The following is a 20,014-nucleotide window of genomic DNA, read 5'->3' as shown; positions in this document are numbered from 1 at the left end:
GATTTTGCCTACCTAGAAACTGCTTGACTAAACTCTAGTCAGGCTCAGGAAAGCATTTTAAATAGACAAGGCCTCAGTTATTAGTTCCCTCCAGAGGCAAGGTCAATCTCCATTCTGTACATTAGCCTGAACACGTACTCTAGCTCCAAGAATATGATATATGTATAAATAGCCAGGCAGCTCAAGGCCAGAGGCCAGATGTTTTCCTTTACCCTAGCCTAAGAACAAAGACCACCAGTCCTGACCAATTAAACTGTAACATCTCATAGTTTGCCTATTGTTAACCAATCCAAAGATTGTAAAGCTGAGAAACCTGAGCTGTTTGAAAATTCTATAAAAACACTGCAGACAATGAATTCGGGGCTCTTTCCCTATTCTGAAATGTCGGATAAGGTTAGAGACCTGGCTCGAGCTTGATTAAACAACCCTTATGTATTTGCATCAGTACACGGCTCCTGGGTGGTCTTTGGGGACCCTGAATTCTGGGCATAACACTTGTTTGCATGTTTGATCAAATCCAGACTAAAGTTGTTGTTGTTAAGTACCATCAAGTTGGTTCTGACTCACAGCAACAATGTATAGGGTTTCTGACTCTTTAATTTTTTGTGGGAGCAGAAAGCCTCATCTGTCTCTTGTAGAGTGGCTGGTGGACTTGAACATCCAACTTTGTGGTTTGCTGTCCAGTGCTTAGTATATAGAGCCACCACACTTCAGTTGGTGGTAAAAAGATTCAATTTCTTCATCTTTGGCATTATAAACTGTTGGATAAACTTGAATTATATTATTCCTTATAAGTGTATGAATAATATCCTATACTTATAATGTATATCAGCTTGTGTTTCTGTGTTAAGTGATGTCAAGTCAGTTCTGACTCACAGTCAGACCACAACAAACAAAACACTGTCTTGAGCCAACATCACAACAGTTGTTATGCTTGAACCCATTGCTGCTGTCACTGTGCCAGTCCATATTGTTGAGTATCTCCTGCTTTTTTGCTGAACCTGTACTTTACCAAATATAATGTCCTTCTCCAGGTCCCTCCTGATAATATATCTGCAGTAAAAGCACCATACTGGCTTTTAAGAGCATTCTTCCAACACAGATTTGTTGCTCTTCTGGCAATCCATGGTGCTTTTCTCCTATACCATAGGTCAAATGCATCAAATCTTCTAGGGTCTTTCTTATTCATTGGTCCACCTTTCACATGCTTAAGAGACTATTTAACATACAATGCCTTAGTTCCGGCTCCCCTTCATCTTCAAACTGATATCTTTGCTCTTGAATACTTTAAAGAAATCTTGTGAAGCAGATTTGCCTAATGCAATACGTTTGATTTCTTGACTGCAGTTTCCATGAGTGGTAATAGTGGATACAAGTAAACTGAAGCTTCAGACAACTTCAGTCTTTTCTCCATTTGTCATGATACTATTTATTCTTTCATTGGTGAGGATTTTTGTTTTCTTTATATTGAGGTGCAACCAATACTGAAGGCTGTGGTCTTTGGTCTTCATCAGTAAATATTTTAAGTCTTCTTCATTTTCAGCACAGGTTGTTAATGAGTCTTCCTCCAATCCTGATGCCACGTTTTTCTTCATATAATCCAGCGTCTCACTTTATTTGCAGAGCATACAGAAGGAGTCCTGACCTGGCACTGTAGGATAAAGCACTGGACCACAAGATGGTTTGAACAACAAGATCGGTGTTTCAAACTCACCAGCTGTTCCTCAGAAACCCTATACAGGATTCTAAGTCAGACCGACCTGACAACACTTAACAACAACATAGATTCAATAAATATAGTGAAAAGAATACAACCCTGGCACACACCTTTCTTGATTTTTAGCCATTCAATGTTCCCTTGTTTTGTTCAAATGACTGCCTCTTGGTCTATATACAGATACCTCATGAGCACAATTAAGTGTTCTGGGAATACTCATTCTCTGAAATGTTGTCCATTGCTTGTCAGGATCCACACAACCAAGAGCTTTTGCATAGTCAATAAAGTACAGGTAAACATCTTTTAGGTATTCTTTCTTTTTAGCTAATATCTATCTGACGTCAGCAATGATATCCCTTGTTCTAGGTCCTCATCTGAATCTGGCTGGAATTTCTGGCAGTTCCCTGTCATTGTAGTTTTGAAACAATTAAAAAATTATCCTTAGCAAAATTTTACTTGCATGTGATGTTAATGTTATTGTCTGATGATTGCTGCTTTCTGGTGGGTCACCTTTGTTTGGAATGGGCACAAATACGATTTCTGCCAATCAGTTGGCCGGGTAGCTAGCTTCCAAATTTCTTGGTATAGATGAGTGAGTTCATCCAGTGCTGCCTCAGTTTATTGAAATATTTCAATTTGTATTCTTTCAGTTCCCAGAGACTTGTTCTTTGCCTATGGCTTCACTGCACCTGGGACTTTTTCCTTTAATACCATTGACTCCTGATCTTATGCTACATCTTGAAATGGTTAAAAATCAACCATTTCTTTTTTGGACAGTGACTCTGTGAATTCCTTCTATCTTCTTTAAATGCTTTCTGTGTTGTTCAATATTTTGCCCACAGAATCCTTCAATATCGCAAGTCATCTTTTTCAGTTCTTTCAGCTTGAGAAATGCTGAGAGTTCTCTTTCCTTTTGGTTTCGAACTCCAGGTCTTTTCACATTACATTATAATACTTGACTTTGTCTTCTGGAATTGCCCTTCAGCTCTTTTACCTGCTCATTTCTTCCACTTGTTTTGACATCTCTACACTGGAGATCAAGTTTCAGAGTCTCTTCTGGCATCTATTTTGGTCTTTTCCTTCTTTCTTGTCTTCTTAACTTCTTAAAAAAAAAAGTGACTTTTTGCTGTAGTGTTGATGTTCTTGATGTCATCCTACAACTCTTCTGCTTTTTGGTCATCACACTCTAATGCATCAAATCTGTTCTTGAGATAGTCTCTAAACTCAGGAGGAATGTATTCAAGGTCGTATTTTGTCTCTTGTGGACTTGTTTTAATTTTTTTCAGCTTCACTCTGAAATTGCATATTAACAATTAATGTGGTCTGTTTCACAGGCTGTCCCTGGTCTTATTTTGGATAATGATATGGAACTTTTCCACTGTCTCTTTCCACAGATGTAGTCAATTTGACATCTGTGTGTTCCATCTGGTGTGGCCCATGTGTAAAGTCATTTTTTATTGTTGTTTGAAATAGGTGTTTGTGATGAAGAAGTCATTGGTCTTGCAAAATTCTATCATCCAGCCCCATGGACTGAGTAAAGTTGTGTTCCTGTGGACAGGAGACTGGCTTACAAAATATGCCCTTAGGGCATTTAAATGAATCTATATTCTTTTGATTTGTATGTACACATCAAGTAGCTTTTTTTTTTTTTTTTTTCATTTGTGAAATATAAAATGTAAAAGGGAAGCCACATAGAGGATGGAGTGTATTTGAACTGCAAAATCTATTTGTACTGCAAGGTTAGTGGTTCAAGCTCACCAGCCACTCCTCGGAAATCCTATGAGGGTCACTATGAGTCAGAACCGCCTCGATGGCACTTAACAGAAACGACGGTACCTAGGATATCCATGTTCATTTCAGTTTTGACAATTTCCAGTTTTTCTAGATTCATACTTCATACATTCCATGTTCTGATTATTAATGGATGTCTGCAGCTATTTCTCCTCATGTTGAGTTTTGCCCATAAGCAAATGAATGTGTCAAAAGCTTTACTCTAGTCAACTCTATTTTAAGGAAGCAGCTTCCTCAGTGGTATTTTGATTGGCTTCCAACCTGAAGGGCTCATCTTCTGACACTATATCTGCCAATAGTCTCGTGCTATTCATACTGTTTGGATAGTCGATATTTGGGTGCTGACAGTGTTCCACTGCTATATTTAAAGTTTTCAGTGACAAAACATTTGAAAGTAGTCTGTCTCTCCTTCATAGTCTGTCTTAGTCTGAAATTTCAGCTGAAATCTATCCACAAAGCATGACCCTGCTGGTATTTAAAATACCAGTGGATTAGTTTCTAGCACCACAACAACATGCAAACCACCACAGTATGACAAAATGACAGGTGATTGGTGAGTGTGTCAGGATATATCTTAAAATATTATTTTTGATGATGAATGTGGCACCATTCCTTTACTTTGTCATTCCTAGAATAGTAGACTATATGAATGTCAGATTCATATGGCCAATACCAATCCATTTCAGCTCACTAATGCTTGTTGTTATTAAGTGCGCTTGAGTCTTTTCTGACTCATAGTGACCCTGTACAGGGTTTTCAAGGAACAGCGGTTTATCTTACAGCGCCACACCAAGCGTCCCTATTGATATTTTGACAACTTTGTACATTCCAAGTTCAAATTATTAACGGATGTTTGCAGCTGTATCTTCTCATTTTCAATTGTGCCACATCAACAAGTGAAGGTCCTGAAACTTACTCTATTCAGCTCTTCCACAGTTTTATTTTGAGTGTCTTCCAAACTGAGAGCGAGATCTTCTGGTACTATGTCGGACAATATTCCACTGCTATTCATAAGGTGTTCACTGGTCATAAAGTTTTCTAGAAGTAGATCGCGAGGTCCTTCTTCCTAGTCTATTTTAGTTGGAATTTTTGCTGAATGTTGTCAATCATAGGTGACTCTGCTGACATTTGAAACGTTGGTGGCATAACCTACAGCATCACAGCACAAGCTACCACAGTACAACAAACTGACAGATAAGTGTTGGTCAGACGATAAAAGGTCCTGTAACTTACGAAGTGATCTTTTGTCCAGTTTTCCCACATGGGTTCTATAATCTGTTGAAGAACAGAGGAGAAAAAGGACATTTTTTTCTATCATTTTGTTTCTCATTAGTGAATCCTAACCATACTCTTCCCTCTTCCAGCTCAGTCTGGTTCTCACATTCTAAGAAAGGATAATGGGTTCTTTAAATTCACTTAGTTTGTATTGGGAAGGGGCCAAAATCAGTTAATGTCCCATTGATACTCAGTTGGGGTAGCCTTAGAACTGTACAATTTAGGGAAAGCATTTACAACTCATTTCCCAATTTGGCATATTCTAGCTGTTTTGCTCACCCTGTAAATATGAGAGGAAATAAAAGACCATTCAAGCCTCCTTGTCTGAAAAGTCTGGCATTTCAATGATTTTCTTTAAGGGGTCCTCATTTGTAATCAGCTTTGCTATTAACGGAAATCAATCTGAATGTCTTTTGTGCATCTTTTTTTCTTTCTTCACAGTCTGAAGTTGCCTTTGCCAAGTTTTCTATCTTGCATCTGAAAGACCCTCTCTCATTTTCCTGTTCCCTGCCTCCAGCCCGTTTGAATTCCCGCAGAGCTCTCTCTGACATAAGGGTTGCAGTGTGAGGGTTGAGAGGAACTTGACCTGCCCCCCTGACCCAGTGGCCTGAGCCAATCACAAAGAGGATTGAAACCTCACTCATGCACTCCTTCCCACCCTCTCCCACTGTGCAGTCTCCTGGAAAGAGAGACTCTTGGAGGGTGGGCTTGCAGTTCAAATCCTTGGCTCTTTGCCCACCCTTTTTCCAAATAAGAAGGTAGGAGCTGCAACTGAGAGGCAAAGGAATCATCTGAATTGCAGTGGCAACAGAACTGGACGATCCTCACTCCCTCCGGTCTCTTCTCCTTTCTTGAAGCTCAAGTGGGGAAAGAGGAAGAATGGTGGATGCTTTCTGCGCTACCTGGAAACTGACAGACAGTCAGAACTTTGATGAGTACATGAAGGCTCTAGGTAGGTAAAAATAAGAAGTGCTATTTTAGTTTTAACTTACAGCTTCAGGTACTTGAAGATCCCCCTTATCACCCATCAGATTAGCAACAGGCAAAGACAGATAATAATGCCGTTATCTGCACCTATGCATTTCTCATGGATTTTAAGTGTGATATTTGTTGGTTTTCTTGACCAAGGTCAAATAATGAAGCATTTGATGTTTGTGAGAGATGGGGCTTCTGTGTCTTTTTGTTTTGTCTTCATTGTCCATTTATTATTTGTGCTCAGTAGTTGTATCGCATGATTAATAGACAAATCTGATGAAATGTATGCATTACAGCCTTGATTTCAGAATCGCCATCATGCTTTATGAACTGTTGTGGAAATTGCAGCTGACTGTGTTGCTTCACTCTGTTATTTTAGGTGTGGGTTTTGCTGTTCGGCAGGTGGGGAATGTGACTAAACCAACAGTGATCATCAGTCAGGAAGGAGACAAAGTGGTGATCAGGACTCAAAGCACATTCAAGAACACAGAGATTAGTTTCCATCTGGGAGAAGAATTTGACGAAACCACTGCAGATGACAGAAACTGTAAGGTAAGAAGCCATGGTTTTCTCTCAGGTAGGGATGCAAAAGACAGAATGAAAGTGATTCTTGTTTCTTTTTGTAGATGATGGGAAGTAGAGAATGTTTTCATTATTTCAATTCAGGGAAGACGACATCAAGATTAACGTAGTATTCTAAAGTACATATGTTCTGAACAATGAGTACTTGCTATAGCTCAAATTTCGAATTAATTTTCTCTTACCATGTTTTTCACATTTTTTTACCAAGTGTCTGTTTCAGAAAACATATAATACTTCATATTTGAAAAAGAGATTTCACCTTGTTTAATGCCAGAGAGCTTCAGATCCACTAAATAAATAAACAATTTGCTTTATTTTAAGGTTTTGCATAGAATGGTGACTAGTTAGAAAGCAGCAAATTAATTTGGTTCAGGATTTTTATTTCTAACATACAAAATTTTTGTATAAAAATGTACGCATTTCAGCCCCATGATCAATTAATAATAATAATAACAGAGTTTATGTAATAGTGAATCTAGAGCAACAGAGGGAATGGTAGTAACACTATAATTAATTGACTGCAGTTTATCAATTACACCATTCTTTGATTTGGTTAATAGGAATCTAACTTGTGCTTCTTGCCATGTTTTGCATTTTGTTGTTGGTCTTAGTCTGTTGTAAGTCTGGATGGAGACAAACTCATTCATGTACAGAAATGGGATGGCAAAGAGACAAATTTTGTAAGAGAAATTAAAGATGAAAAAATGGTCATGGTGAGTATTTGCAATTCCCTTTCCTTCCTTTCTTTTCATGCCCTCTCTCCCATCCTCTGATTCAGCTCCCCTCCCTTCCTCCTTCCCTTTCTTTCTTAATAACAGTATCATACTATCAAGGGTCAGTTAACCATGTGTAAAAGAGGATAAATAAGAAGATCCTAGCTAATTCTTTCCTTGGTCTTGCTTCACTTGTAGAAAGAGGGAAGAATTCTAATTAGTGTAGTTGAAAGAAGAAAAAATGTGATTGATTGTTCTAACACTATTAAACATTTTCTTTTGGTAGAATTATTATTGTTATGTGCTGTCAAGATGATTCCAATTTAATGAAGTCCAAATGAAAAAAAAAACATGTAAATACATAAAAATGATTGATGAACAAGAAGCTTATTGAATCAAAAAATACTTCATAGTTCCTGTAATAAACAATAAAGGAACTTTAAGCATTTTATATTTTTACTATGAGTTGGAACTGAGTCAAAGACACTTAACAAAAACAAAAACAAATAGAAAATGTAAACTGTAGCACAAAAGTATCAAAAATTGAAACTTAAAAATTCCTTATAAGCCCTCTTCAGAGAGAATAATTTTAATGTTATTTTCTTATGTTCTTTTTCTGAGCCTAAGACTTTCTGCTCCCATAAAGATTTACAGTCATGGAAACCCTGTCCAGAGCTGCTGAGTCTTCACTGCCACAGCAAAGATTCCTTTCCAGCATGTACATTCAATACTGGATGTTGTTATTGTATGCTAGTTGATTCTGACTCTAGGGTGATGTTTCCTGGTCTGGAGCTTTTTTTTTTTCCATTTAGTAAAGTCTCAGGATAAGGAGCTCTGGAATCATAGTGGTTAAGAGTCGGATTGCTAATCTCAGAGTCAGCAGTTTGAATCTACCAGCAGTTTCACAGGAGAAAGATGAGACTTTCTGTTCCTGTAAAGATTCACAGCCTCGGAATCTCTATACAGGGTTGCTATGAATCCAAACTGACTCCACAACACATAACCACCACCACAAAGCCTCAGTATGGATTCCTCATGTGGCTCTGTGTGTTAATGCGCTGGACTACGGAGTCAGTTTGAACCACAAGGTTGGTGGTTCAAGCTCATCCACTGCTCACCAACCAACCAACCAATGGGTCAGAAACGACTCGTAGGTACTTACCAACAACAAATCTTAATGCTCTCATCTATAGGAGTCCTGGTGTGGCGCTGTGGGTTAATGTGCCAGACTGCAAAGCCGTTTGAACTGCTGCAATGCCATTTGAACTGTAGGGTCGGTAGTTCAAGTTCACCAGCTGCTCCTCTGAAACCCTATACAGGGTCGCTATGGGTCGGAACCGACTAGAAGGCATTTAACAACAACAACATAGGATAAGATAGGATGACTCATGGTGGTGGTGGTTATGTGTGGTAGAGTTGGTTCCGACTTCATAGCGACCCTGTACAGGTTTTTCGAGGCTGTGAATCTTTAAGGGAACAGAAAGCCTCATCTTTCTCCAGCGGAACAGCTGGTAGTTTCAAACCGTTGACACTGAGGTTAGCAGGCTGATTAGTAACCACGACGCTACCAGAGATGCTTAGAGGGTTTCTTAAACTTAAATCTTTATGGGGACAGATTACCAGGTCTTTCTTCCATGGAGCTACTGGGGGGTTTCGAACCACAGATCTTTTGGCTAGCAGCCAAGTGTGTAACTATTGAGCAAGCAGGGGTCCTTCAACACTGGGTGGGTATTCAAAAATATAAATAAAAAATAATGTATAAATGATTTCCCTAATGAGAAATGGGGGTAACTACACAATGGATAAAAATGTCTCGATTAGCCTTTCTTAGGAACATTTTCTGTGAACCAGATAACGGTGTTTTGATAACTTTGATGTAGTAGGAGTAGATGCATTCATTTTTTAGACTGCTTTACATATTCCTTCTGTGATAATACCAGAATGGATTTTTTGTTTTATAGTTTAAGAGAATTGACTTGTTTCCTTCTCCTCCCTGTGACTACTGCAATCAGAGCTGAGTTATAGGGCTTATATACTTATACCTCTTTTCCTCTGTGGAACTGGGGGTGGTGAGCAGAGATACCGTTTCCTTTCATGCTAAAAGTTATTTGTCTACATTTTCTACACTGATCATTAAAATAAAAGATTAATTTCTAAAAGAGTCAATCTGCTTCTATCTCAGTTTTCCTAATAGCTTACCTGCAATCAGGCAAAATCCAGTTTAAATAAGAAAATTAAAACTAGGGACACAAATACTTTCACATTTACCTTTACTTTTTGATTTTAGAACAAACCATTTACCTGAGTAAGTTGGATTTTGTAGTGATTGTTCAGCATTTATTTGGATTAGGAATTGAAATTTGTTATGAAAAGCTATTACAAATCTTATTCATTTTCAAAGACATAGCTGAGAGAAAATGATGCAGACGCACCAGTCCTCACACCCAGTTTGTCCCTATTACCCTTGTGATTTAAGGAGCTCTGTTAGCGTAGTGGTTACAAATCAGGCTGCTAACTTCAGGGTCAGCAATTCAAAACTACCAGCTGTTCCACGGAAGAAAGATGAGGCTTTCTGCTCCCGTAAAGATTTACAGCCTTGGAAACCCTGTACAGGGTCGCTGTGAGTCAGAACTGACTCCACGGCACATAACCACCACCATCACCACCCTCGTAATTTAAGTCTAAAGGAATTCTTTTGACATGAATCTAGATTGTGAATCTAAGTTTAAGACAAAAACTATGTCTACATGTGTATCTATTCCTCAGTAAGTTTGAGTGTCTGCTCTTTTTGTTTCATGAAATAGTTATGCAGCTTTTGCCATTTATAAATTGCATTCATTTTTCATAATACTTAAATAACAAAATGATAACCTTTAAAAAGTCAGCTACTGATGTTGCTATGTAGAAAGATTTTATTTTCTTTTGAATTTTTCAGACTCTTACTTTTGGTGATGTGGTTGCTGTTCGCCACTATGAGAAGGCATAGAAAGATGGCGTTTCCTGGGCTGGGGGTATTTTTCTCTGTTGACTAAAGTCTCAGTGCTATCCTGCTATTGTAGTAATACAGCTGCTGAGCACTGGGTGTGAAGTGGAAAATGATGACTTATAAAAACATTTTTCTCCGAACAACTAGCCCAGTTTTGATATGCAAATTGTGTTCTGTAATTCCCGTTTAAAACTTTAAGTCACTTTTTACAATAAAGAAGTGAGTATCTTTTATACTTTCTTTGGAAATGTATATCAAATTAGAATAAAAATCTTACACATAATTTGAATTGTTGTTTTTAATATCATTATTCGGGCTAGAATTTGTTTAACAAATTCGTATGGCCATTCATATGGCACAAAATAAGACTAGAAAAGTTAGCTTCTAGTTTTAAAAATTAGCAATAGTCTAGGAAAATATGAAAATGTCACCGTATTTGGTTGGGATTTCTCTGGTGAATTTGTGATAATTAAATTCATTTTGTCAGCATCCTAAAAAGCCTTGATACAGTGGGTTGGGTTACAGGAGTGAAGTCTAGCCATAGCCATTAGAAACAGCCTGCAGAAGTAAAAGGATGTCTCATTTTTTCACAAATAATCTACCCAAACATGTATGGAGAGGATAAAATTAAGTAAAACAGTTCAGGCATAGCACTTGTATTATTTGTAAAAATACAATACATCAGAACATTTGAATTAAAATGTCATATATTTAAACTTGCTTGTTGTTTTTAGGTTCCTTTGAGTTGGTATCGATTCATAGTGACCTTATGCACAACAGAACATAACACTGCCCTGTGCTGCGCCATACTCACAGTCATTATTAAGCTTAAACCCATTGCTGCTGCCACTGTGCCAATATACCTTCATGGGAGTTTTCTTCTTTTTCTCTGATCCTCGACTTTACCAAGCATGATACCCTTCTGATAATGTATCTGAAGCATGATAAACATCCTGGCTTATAGGGGGCATTCTGACTGTACTTCTTCCAGAACAGATTTGTTTGTTTTTCTGGAGGTTCATGGTACTTTTCATATTCTCCAATACTAGAACTCAAATGCATTAATTCTTCTACAGTCTTCATTCATTGACCAACTTTCACATGCATAAGAGGCTATTGAAAATACCAGGGCTTGAGTCAAGCACACTTTTGTCTTCCAACTGACATTTTTGCTATTGAACACTTCAAAGAAGTCTTGTGCAGAAGATCTGCCTAATGCAGTATGTAATTTGATTTCTTGTCTGCTGCTTCCATGAGGTTGATCCAAGCAAAATTAAGTCTTTAACAACTTCAAACTTTTCTTCATTTATCATATTATTTACTGATCCAGTGGTGAGGATTTTTTTTTTTTTTTTATTGAGGTGCAAACCATATGAAGACTGTGGTCTTTGATGATCATCAGTAAGTTCTTTTGCTTTCAGCAAGGAAGGTTGTATCATATGCATATGGAACATTAATGAGTCTTCCTCTGTTCTTGATGCAGCATTCTTCTTTATATAATCCAGTTTCTCAGATTATTTTCTCAGCACACAGGTTGAATAAGTATGGTGAAAGAGAACAACCCTGGTGCACACCTTTCCTGATTTCAAACCATTCAGTGACCCTATGTTCTGTTCTAACAACTGCCTCTTGTTCTGTGTAAAGGTTCCTCATGAACACAATTAGATGTTCTAGAATATTCATTCACCACAATGTTGCCCATAGCTTGTCATGATCCAAACAAAAGCCTTTGCATAGTCAATAAAGCACAGATAATCATCTTTCTGTTACTCTGTGCCTTCAGCATCTGACATCATACCCTTATTCCATGTCCTCTTCTAAAACCAGCTTGAATCTTTGGAAGCTCTCTGTCAATGCACTACTGCAGCTGTTTTTGAGTTATCTTTAGCAAAATTTTATTTTCATGTGATATTAATGATTTTGTCCAATAATTTCTGCATTCCATTGTGTCACCTTTCTTTGGAGTGGGCACAAATATGAATCTATTCCAATCAGTAAGCCAGGTAGCTATCTTCCCAATTTCTTAGCATAGATGAGTTAGTGCCTCCAGTGATGTATCAGTTTGTTGAAATATTTCCATTTGAATTCCATCAATTTTTGGAGCCTTGTTTGCCAATGCCTTCAGTGATCCTTGGACATCGTTCAGTACCATTGGCTCTTGATCATATGCTACATCTTGAAATGGTTGAACATCAACCATTTCTTTCTGGTATAGTGACTGTGTAATCATTTCAACAAAATCTTCTTTTAATGCTTTCTGCATCGTTCAATATTGCAAACCAGAATTTGCAGTTTTTTTCTTCAGTTATTTTAGCTTGAGAAATGCTGAGCGTGGTTTTCCCTTTTGGTTTTCTAACTCCAGATATTTGCCCATTTCATTTTAATACTTGACTATTTTCTCAAGTTGCCTTTTGAAATTTTCTGCCCAGCTCTTTTACCTTCTCATTTCTTCCATTTGCTTTAGCATTTCTGTCCTGGAAAGCAAGTTTCAGAGTCTCTTCTGACATCCATTTTGGTATTTTCCTTCTTTCTTGTCTTCTTAATAAATTTTACTTTCTGTATGTATGGTGTTCTTGATGTCATCCCCCAACTCTTCTGGTCTTTGATTTATTAGGTCTCAAGCATCAAATCTGTTCTTGAAATGATCTCTAAATTCAGGTGGGCTATGGCCTAGGATATACTTTGACTCTTGTGGACTTGTTTTAATTTTCTTCAGCTTCATTCTGAACTTGATTATGAGTAATTTGTTAGGAAATGTTAGCCTTGTGGAGAACAAAAAAAGGTAAATATATTCAGGGCAAATAAACAAAAGTCGTCTTTTTGTCAACCCAGTGACTTCAAGGTCTAATTAACTTGTAAGTATGAGGAAACTTCCTGTTTCCTGTTCAGTTGATTTAAATCATACTATTAATTACTATTAAGAAAACAAAAATCCTCACCACTGGACCAATAAACAACATTCTTATCAATGGAGAAAAGATTGAAGTTGTCAAGGACTTCTTCTTCTTGGATCAACTATCAACACTCGTGGAAGCAGCAGTCAAGAGATCAGACGACGTATTGCACTGGGCAAATCTGCTGCACAGGAACTTTTTAAAGTATTGAAGAGCAGAGATGTCAGCTTGAGGACTAAGGTGCGCCTGACCCAGGCCATTGTGTTTTCAACAGTCTCATATGGATGCGAAAGCTGGACAGTGAATAAGGAAGATCGTAGAAGAATTGATGCCTTTGAGTTGTGGTGTTGGAGGAGAATACTGAAAGTGCCATGGACTGCCAAAAGAACCAATAGATCTGTTTTGGAAGAAGTGCAGCCAGAGTGCTCCTTGGAGGCCAGGATGGCTAAGCTTTGTCTCTTATACATATTGTCCGGAGGAAACAGTCGCTGGAGAAGGATGTCATGCTGGGTAAGGTGGAGGGTCAGAGAAAAAGAGGAAGACCCCTAAATGAGATGGATTGGCCAGGTGGCATCATTGATGGACTCAAGTGTGGCAGCGGTAGTGAGGTTGGCCCAGGATCAGACATTGTTTCGTTCTGCTGTTCATGGGGTCGCTATGAGTTGGTTCCGACTCGATGGCACCTGACAACAGCAACAAATTAATTACTATATTACTTTTATTGACCATATTGAAGTGTAGAAAAATTGAAAGTATAGCTACAGGTTTTAACATTTCAAAGTACAATTACTATTACTACTATCAAGATTGTCTTCCTAAAGCGAAAATCTGTTTTGTAAAGCGTGAAATAATATGCAGATATTTGCTCCAACTCTTCTGATAGTCAGAAACAGAGAACTTCTTAAATCTTAATGAGTTCCATGTATTCCTTAGTAGGAACCATGATGATACAATTATTAAGCTGAGTGGCTGCTACTTAAGAGGGTGGTGGTTTGAACTCACCAGCTAAATGGGAGGGGCACAGACCTGGCAATTGGCTTGGGCCTGATCTTGTAGAAATCCTATGTGGGCAGTTCTGCTCCATTCTGTAGGAAGACTATGAGCCAGAATCGACTTGACACAGCATTCTTAAACAGAAACAGTGGATGGGAGTGGGCTTGGGGTTCATGTTTGGTTCTCTAACAAAGCACAGAATATCCAAGCCTTTTAGAGGACATAAATGATAAGGGATTGTCATGGTGGAAATAATAAACATATTTTTTTCTTATATATTTTCAAAAGTAGTTGCAAATCATTGTCTTCAAGTCATATTCTATATCACAATATAATCTTCCAATGTGTTACATTTCATAATTTGTCCTTTTTTGATTTGTTTTGATTTTTAACATAGTCGATTGTTGTTCTTAAATGCCGTTCGTTAAGTCAGTTCTGATGAATAGCCACCTGTATAGGATTTCAGAGGCTTTACATCTTGGAGGAAGCAGAAAGCCACATCTTTCTCCTGTAATCCACTGCTTATCATATAGAGGCACTGCATTCCCCAACATAGTCAATTAGCAGAACAAAAACTACCAAGAACAAAGACAATTTATTTGAAAATGTTGTTGAATGTGTCCAGTTAATTTCAACTCATAGCAACCCCATGTGACAGATTGAAAGTTACTTCTGTAATTTCAAGACTTTAAAGATACAAACTAGGCTAAAATTTGTCTTGTGAATCTTGTGAATTGCAATCACTGACTGTGGCCAATTAGTAAGCAGAAACTTTGACCCTGTCACATGTGTTCTTCCCCAGTCAGATACACACCTTCACAAAATCCACAGAGACCTGTAAATATCCACCCAGGATCAGGGCCGTCACTAGGGATAATGTCATGCTGGACAGTCATTTTGGTGTCACCTCCTCTGATGTCACCTGATGTGTTTCCCACCCCCTAGCACCTCCCCAGTGATGGTACTGCCCTGAGATGTTGACGCATTGTGGCTTTATGCTTCTGAGAAAGTGAGTATAAAGAAAAATTCAAAACAACAACAACAAAACAACTTAGAGTGTGTAGAAGAGGATGGCATTCTTACTTATCAGTTTTAAACAACAGTCTTATTAAGATTGCAAACATTTGTTAGGTTTCATATGTTTCAAAAAGTTTGTGTCTAATTTTATGGCTTGCTTCCTGAATATTCCAGTAAAGAATATTGGAAATATTAAATAAATCAATGAAAACTGCTATCATTGACAATTTATATTTTTACTATCTTTTAAAATATTTGGTTTCTTTTTCCTATTCTTATTCTTTCTCACCCACTTTTATTCACTTTTTCTGCTCCAGTTCACCCCCATATTTTGGAGATAGTTGCTGTTGTTGGTTAGTGCCTTTGAGTCGATTCTGACTCATAGAGATCTTGTATAGGGTTTCCATGGAGTTACTGGTGGATTTCAACTATGGTACTTACAGTTCAAATCCACCTTGCGGTCCAGGACTTATCCTACAGCTCTACACCAGGGCTCCATTTGGATACAGTAGGCCAAGATATCCCAAAGACCATTTTGTCCAAATTGGAAAGCATTTGGTTCACACAAGTTTTCTGGATGTCCTAGGACCTAAACAGGACTTGAACTGTTCTGGCAGAACTTGAAACAAAACGAACCCTAACACCTTGATTCCCATTTCAAAGCCCCTTCATGAAACAGGCTCCTACTACTATACACAAGATACAAAATAAGGTTTCCTCTGATGGGAAACACATACATTTTACATCTTTTACAAGGTTAGTAAATTCAGGAACTCCAACAAATATAAAAGCTACGATTTTGAAGAATTCAGCAACCTAATAAATGGTAAGAGAAGGAACACAGAATATACTACCCAACGTTGTTTGGATCTCAGCTCCTTTGTGAAACTATCTGAAAGGGGAAAATTTCTTTGAAAGAGTAAAACCAACAGCCTCCACAAACGATTTCCAGCCATCTCTGGGGTGTATAAAGCATGGTTGGGTCTGAGGCATTTTCAGTTGCAGAAAATTTTAATGTCAAAGCCTTGGGTCTCAATCATTAGCATCATGTTAACATCAACTGCTGCTGCTGCTGCATAGTGCAGTCCAGTTGGTTGCGACCCATAGCGACCCTGTATAGTGTTTCTGAGAAGCAGCTGGTGAGCTTGAACCTTGCAGTTCAAATGACTTTGCAGTCTGGCGCATTAACCCACAGCACCACACCTGAAAAGGTAAATTACTTATCCAGAGTTTTTCAGTGTGTCTGGAGTGGGGCCTGAAATTTTTTTGCATTTCTAACTAGAGTTTTTGCATTTCTACCTAGAGTTTGTAACAGGTAGTATGCTAATGCTGCTGGTCCAGAGACTATACATTTGAGATCCATTGGTCTATCCAAAATTTCTACTGGTCGTATCCATTTCCAAATCATGGTACTTCAGGGTTCTCTCCACCTTTGCTAAGGAACCCCTTTCGTTCAGGGCCAGGTGGCATTTAGGGAAAATGATCTGCTTGGACTTGGCCCAAGAACATTCCTTCCCAGGCCAGTCACTGACGTGAGAAGAAACTTCAGGGCAGACAGTTGCCAAGACTGCAGCTCATAGGCAGACACCCGACTTTCTGCGGAGGGTGCCCTGGCACGTGATCCAGCGGGCGTCCACCCTCCGCCGCCTGCCGTCTCCGCCCCCACGCTCTAGGCTCCACCTTCTGAGTGGAATCGCCTTATAGCGCGAGCTTCCTGGGCGCTTGTCCCGGCCGAGATGGCGCTGCTGGGCACGCTCCTCTGCTACCTTCTGGTGGTCTGGTCCTATTGTCCCGGCTTCGGGCTGCCCCTGGCACCTGCCAGCTCCCGGGCCCCTGCTCCGGCCGTGGGTGAGTCCGCCACCCTTCTCCCGGGAACTGCTGGAAGCGCTTGCACAAAGTTAAGAAAAGTGCTCGGGGGCAGCTGGGTGCCCCTGCCGGGAACAGGCTAGCTGGGCCCGGGAGGCGTTGGGCGCTGACACCGGGTAGGCGTCGGAGAGAAAAAAAGCTAGGTTGGGTAGTCGGGGCTCAGGGAATGGAGAAATCGGCGCGGGACAGGAGGTGGGAGGACACTCTGGGGCCGTGAGAAGGTTTAGCCCATTTCCGCCTTCCATTCACTGTTTATCCCCTAGTTCGTTGTTTGTTTCTCCTTGGAAAAAGGAATCTGGTTAGTCCGACGTCCAGGGACCCAAATCTGCCCTGGGGTAGGAGGAGCTGCGGAGTTTACTCTCTCTTTAGGCATGTAAATTCAGTGGGATGGAATATCTCTGTCCGGTGCTCTGAGGTTGGCTGGACTGATAACCTCAAGGTCGGAGTTCAAACCCACCAGCCGCTACTTCGAAACTCTATACAGGATCACTATGAGTCTGAACCCACTCCAGGGCACTTAACAAGAACAGTCTTTACTGTAGTATGCTTGGAGCCTTCTTTTTTCCTTAACTGGGTGCTCATAAGCACCGTGTGGGCATCACCGATTTTGTCCTGGTGTGTAGTGCTATGGGTTAATGCGTTAGATTGCAAGATCGGTTTGAATCGAAAGGTTTAAATCAAGCTCACCAGCTATTCCTAGAAACCCTAGTGGGTCGGAATTGACTCGATGGCACTTAACAACAACAGAACAGTGTTGTTGTTAAGTGCCGTCGAGTCAGTTTCAACCTTGCAGTTCAAACCTACCTTGCAATCCAGTGCTTTATCCTACAGTACCACACCAGGTACCGCAGAGTCTCTCAAAGAGTGGTCCCCGGAGTGTGGATCCGGGACTAGCAGCAGCGACATCACCTAAACTTTTTAGAAATGAAAAGTTTCAACGCCACTCAAGATCTGCTGAATCTGAAACTAGGATGGTTCGGTCCTAACAATTTGTTTAACACATCTTCCTGGTGATTCAGAAAAGACATCAATGTGTGAGAACCATTGGTCTGGTTGTTATTAAATGCTGTTGAATTGATTGCTACTCATAGCAACCCTCTGTATAAGGTTTCCAAGGAGCGGTTGGTGAGTTTGAACTGCTGACATTGCAGTTCAAACCGACCTTATGGTTGAGTGCTTATCCTCAGCACCACACTGGGCTAGAATAAATATTTTATGAGAGATTTTATAATGCCAAACTTTACCTGTTAAAAATTAGGTGCCTCCCCAACACTCTCTTTAAAATGAATTACCATCTCTGGTAGCGTAGTGGTTACGAATCGGGCTGCGAACCTTAAGGTCAGCAGTTCGAAACTACCAGCCGCTCTGCGGGAGAAAGATGAGGCTTTCTACTCCCGTAAAGATTTACACCCTTGGAAACCCTGTACAGGGTCGCTATGGGTCGGAACCGACTCGACGGCACTTCACAACAACAACAATTGCTGCATAACAACCTTTCTCACACTGTCCAACTGCACTCATGAGTATGTCTGTTGTCCCATAAGCTTGTAATAGAATGTCTGTTGTCCCATAAGCTTGTAATAGACTTCAGAAGTCTGATCAGAGAGTAAGATGTAGCGAACACAATTTCTTGCATGCAACGTGTGTTATCACTTGTCCCTTGTACACAAAGTGCTTGCACTGCCAGACATATATAATGTTGTTAAGTGCTGTCAAGTCAGTTCCGACCCATAGCTACCCTGTATAGGGTTTCTGAGGAGTGGCTGGTGAGCTTGAATCACCAACCTTGCAGTTCAAACCGGCTTTGCTGTCCAGCTCATTAACCCACAGTGCCACACCAGAACAAAATCCATATATAATAGTGTGCTGTTAAGTGCTGTGGAGTCAGTTTCAACTCATAGTGACCCTGTATAGGGTTTATGAAGGAGCTCTGGTAGTGTAGTAGTTAAGTTGAGCTGCTAACCTCAAAGTCGATAGTTCGAAACTACCAGCCATTCCTACAGAGAAAGGTGAATCTTTCTGTTCCTGTAATGATTTGGCTTGGAAACCCTATAAAGGGTCTCTTGAGTTAGAACAGACTCCACCGCACCACCACCATCACCATAGGGTTTCTGTGGAGCAGCTGGTGGGTTTGAACCAACGACCTTGTGATTAGCAGTCTGGTGCTTATCCTACATAAAGCATCACTGTTCATGGAATGCCAACAGAATCTCCACCCTTCAAGAAAGGGGTCTTGCCTTCTACCGATTAAAAATAATTAGGTGAGGCAGAGTTCCTATAGGAGTAAAATACAGGAAAGAGGCTTGCAAGCAGAAACTGGGAGGGCTTAACACAATGCTTAAACCTGAAGAATGTTTTGCTGGGGTTTAGAAGGTTTGGGGTAGGGAAAAGACATCACGCTTATACATAAGGAAAGGTAAGGATTTCTGGGAAACGGCCCATTTAGGAGGGGCCATACTAATTGGGTGTATGTAGATCATTTCTTCAAGATTGATTCCATTGCAAAGTCCTCTGGTAGGAGCAGACAGAACTTTGGTATGTTGAGCATGTGTGGTTCTTTGGGACTCTAATTCAGATTCGTCCCAGGGGTTAGTATTCTTCCTTGCCCCAGTAGAAGGTTGTCCTATAAAGTTATGTGTTGGGCTCTAGGTAAACCAGTCCTACCTGTAAAATGTCTCCCAAGGAAGTAAAAATACAGAATTTTTATGTCTTCTTTAATGGCCAAGTTTCATAGAACATGGAATTTCTATGGCTGGTCTTTCTTAATGCCATGTCGTAGGATGTGTTTGCTGAACTATGGCCCTGGGCATGACCTGCACATCTTTACGTTTGCCCAAGTTAAGACTCAACATTCCTCAAGACTTTGGTAAGAAGATTTCAGTTAATAAGTGGCTCGTGTATATTCCTGATTTCTGGACCCCTTTTTCCCTGTCTCAACACCAGGACTCAACATAATAGTATGGTATATATATAAGCTATAACGGATATAAGCTGTAACGTATATATATATAAGCTATAATGTGTATATATATATACATATATATTGTTGTTGTCAGGTGCCATAGAGTCGGAACCGACTCATAGTGACCCCATGCACAGCAGAATGAAACAATGTCTGATCCTGGGCCAACCTCACTACCGCTGCCACACTTGAGTCCATCAATGATGCCACCTGGCCAATCCATCTCGTTAGGGGTCTTCCTCT

General features: G+C 39.7%; 2 protein-coding genes across 2 annotated transcripts in view; both read left to right on the top strand.

The window, feature by feature from the left end:
- The first annotated feature begins 5,620 nt into the window (after positions 1-5,620).
- FABP7 (fatty acid binding protein 7, brain) lies at positions 5,621-10,039 on the top strand. The gene is made up of 4 exons (XM_006834697.1): positions 5,621-5,735; positions 6,138-6,310; positions 6,952-7,053; positions 9,989-10,039. The coding sequence occupies exons 1-4, from the start codon at positions 5,663-5,665 to the stop codon at positions 10,037-10,039; spliced, it is 399 nt and encodes a 132-aa protein (XP_006834760.1). The 5' UTR covers positions 5,621-5,662.
- Positions 10,040-16,679: 6,640 nt separating this feature from the next.
- The window catches only part of SMPDL3A (sphingomyelin phosphodiesterase, acid-like 3A), a 32,465-nt gene continuing 29,130 nt past the window's right edge, over positions 16,680-20,014 (top strand). The window contains exon 1 of the mRNA XM_006834734.1: positions 16,680-16,791. Within this exon, the coding sequence (XP_006834797.1) occupies positions 16,680-16,791 (112 nt within the window). The remainder of the gene's footprint in view (positions 16,792-20,014) is intronic.

Source organism: Chrysochloris asiatica, unplaced genomic scaffold, assembly GCF_000296735.1.
Source record: "Chrysochloris asiatica unplaced genomic scaffold, ChrAsi1.0 scaffold00013, whole genome shotgun sequence".
In the NCBI taxonomy this organism is placed as follows: Eukaryota; Metazoa; Chordata; class Mammalia; order Afrosoricida; family Chrysochloridae; genus Chrysochloris; species Chrysochloris asiatica.
Note: the sequence above shows the minus strand (reverse complement) of the source record. Positions and strands in the feature narration are given on the sequence as shown.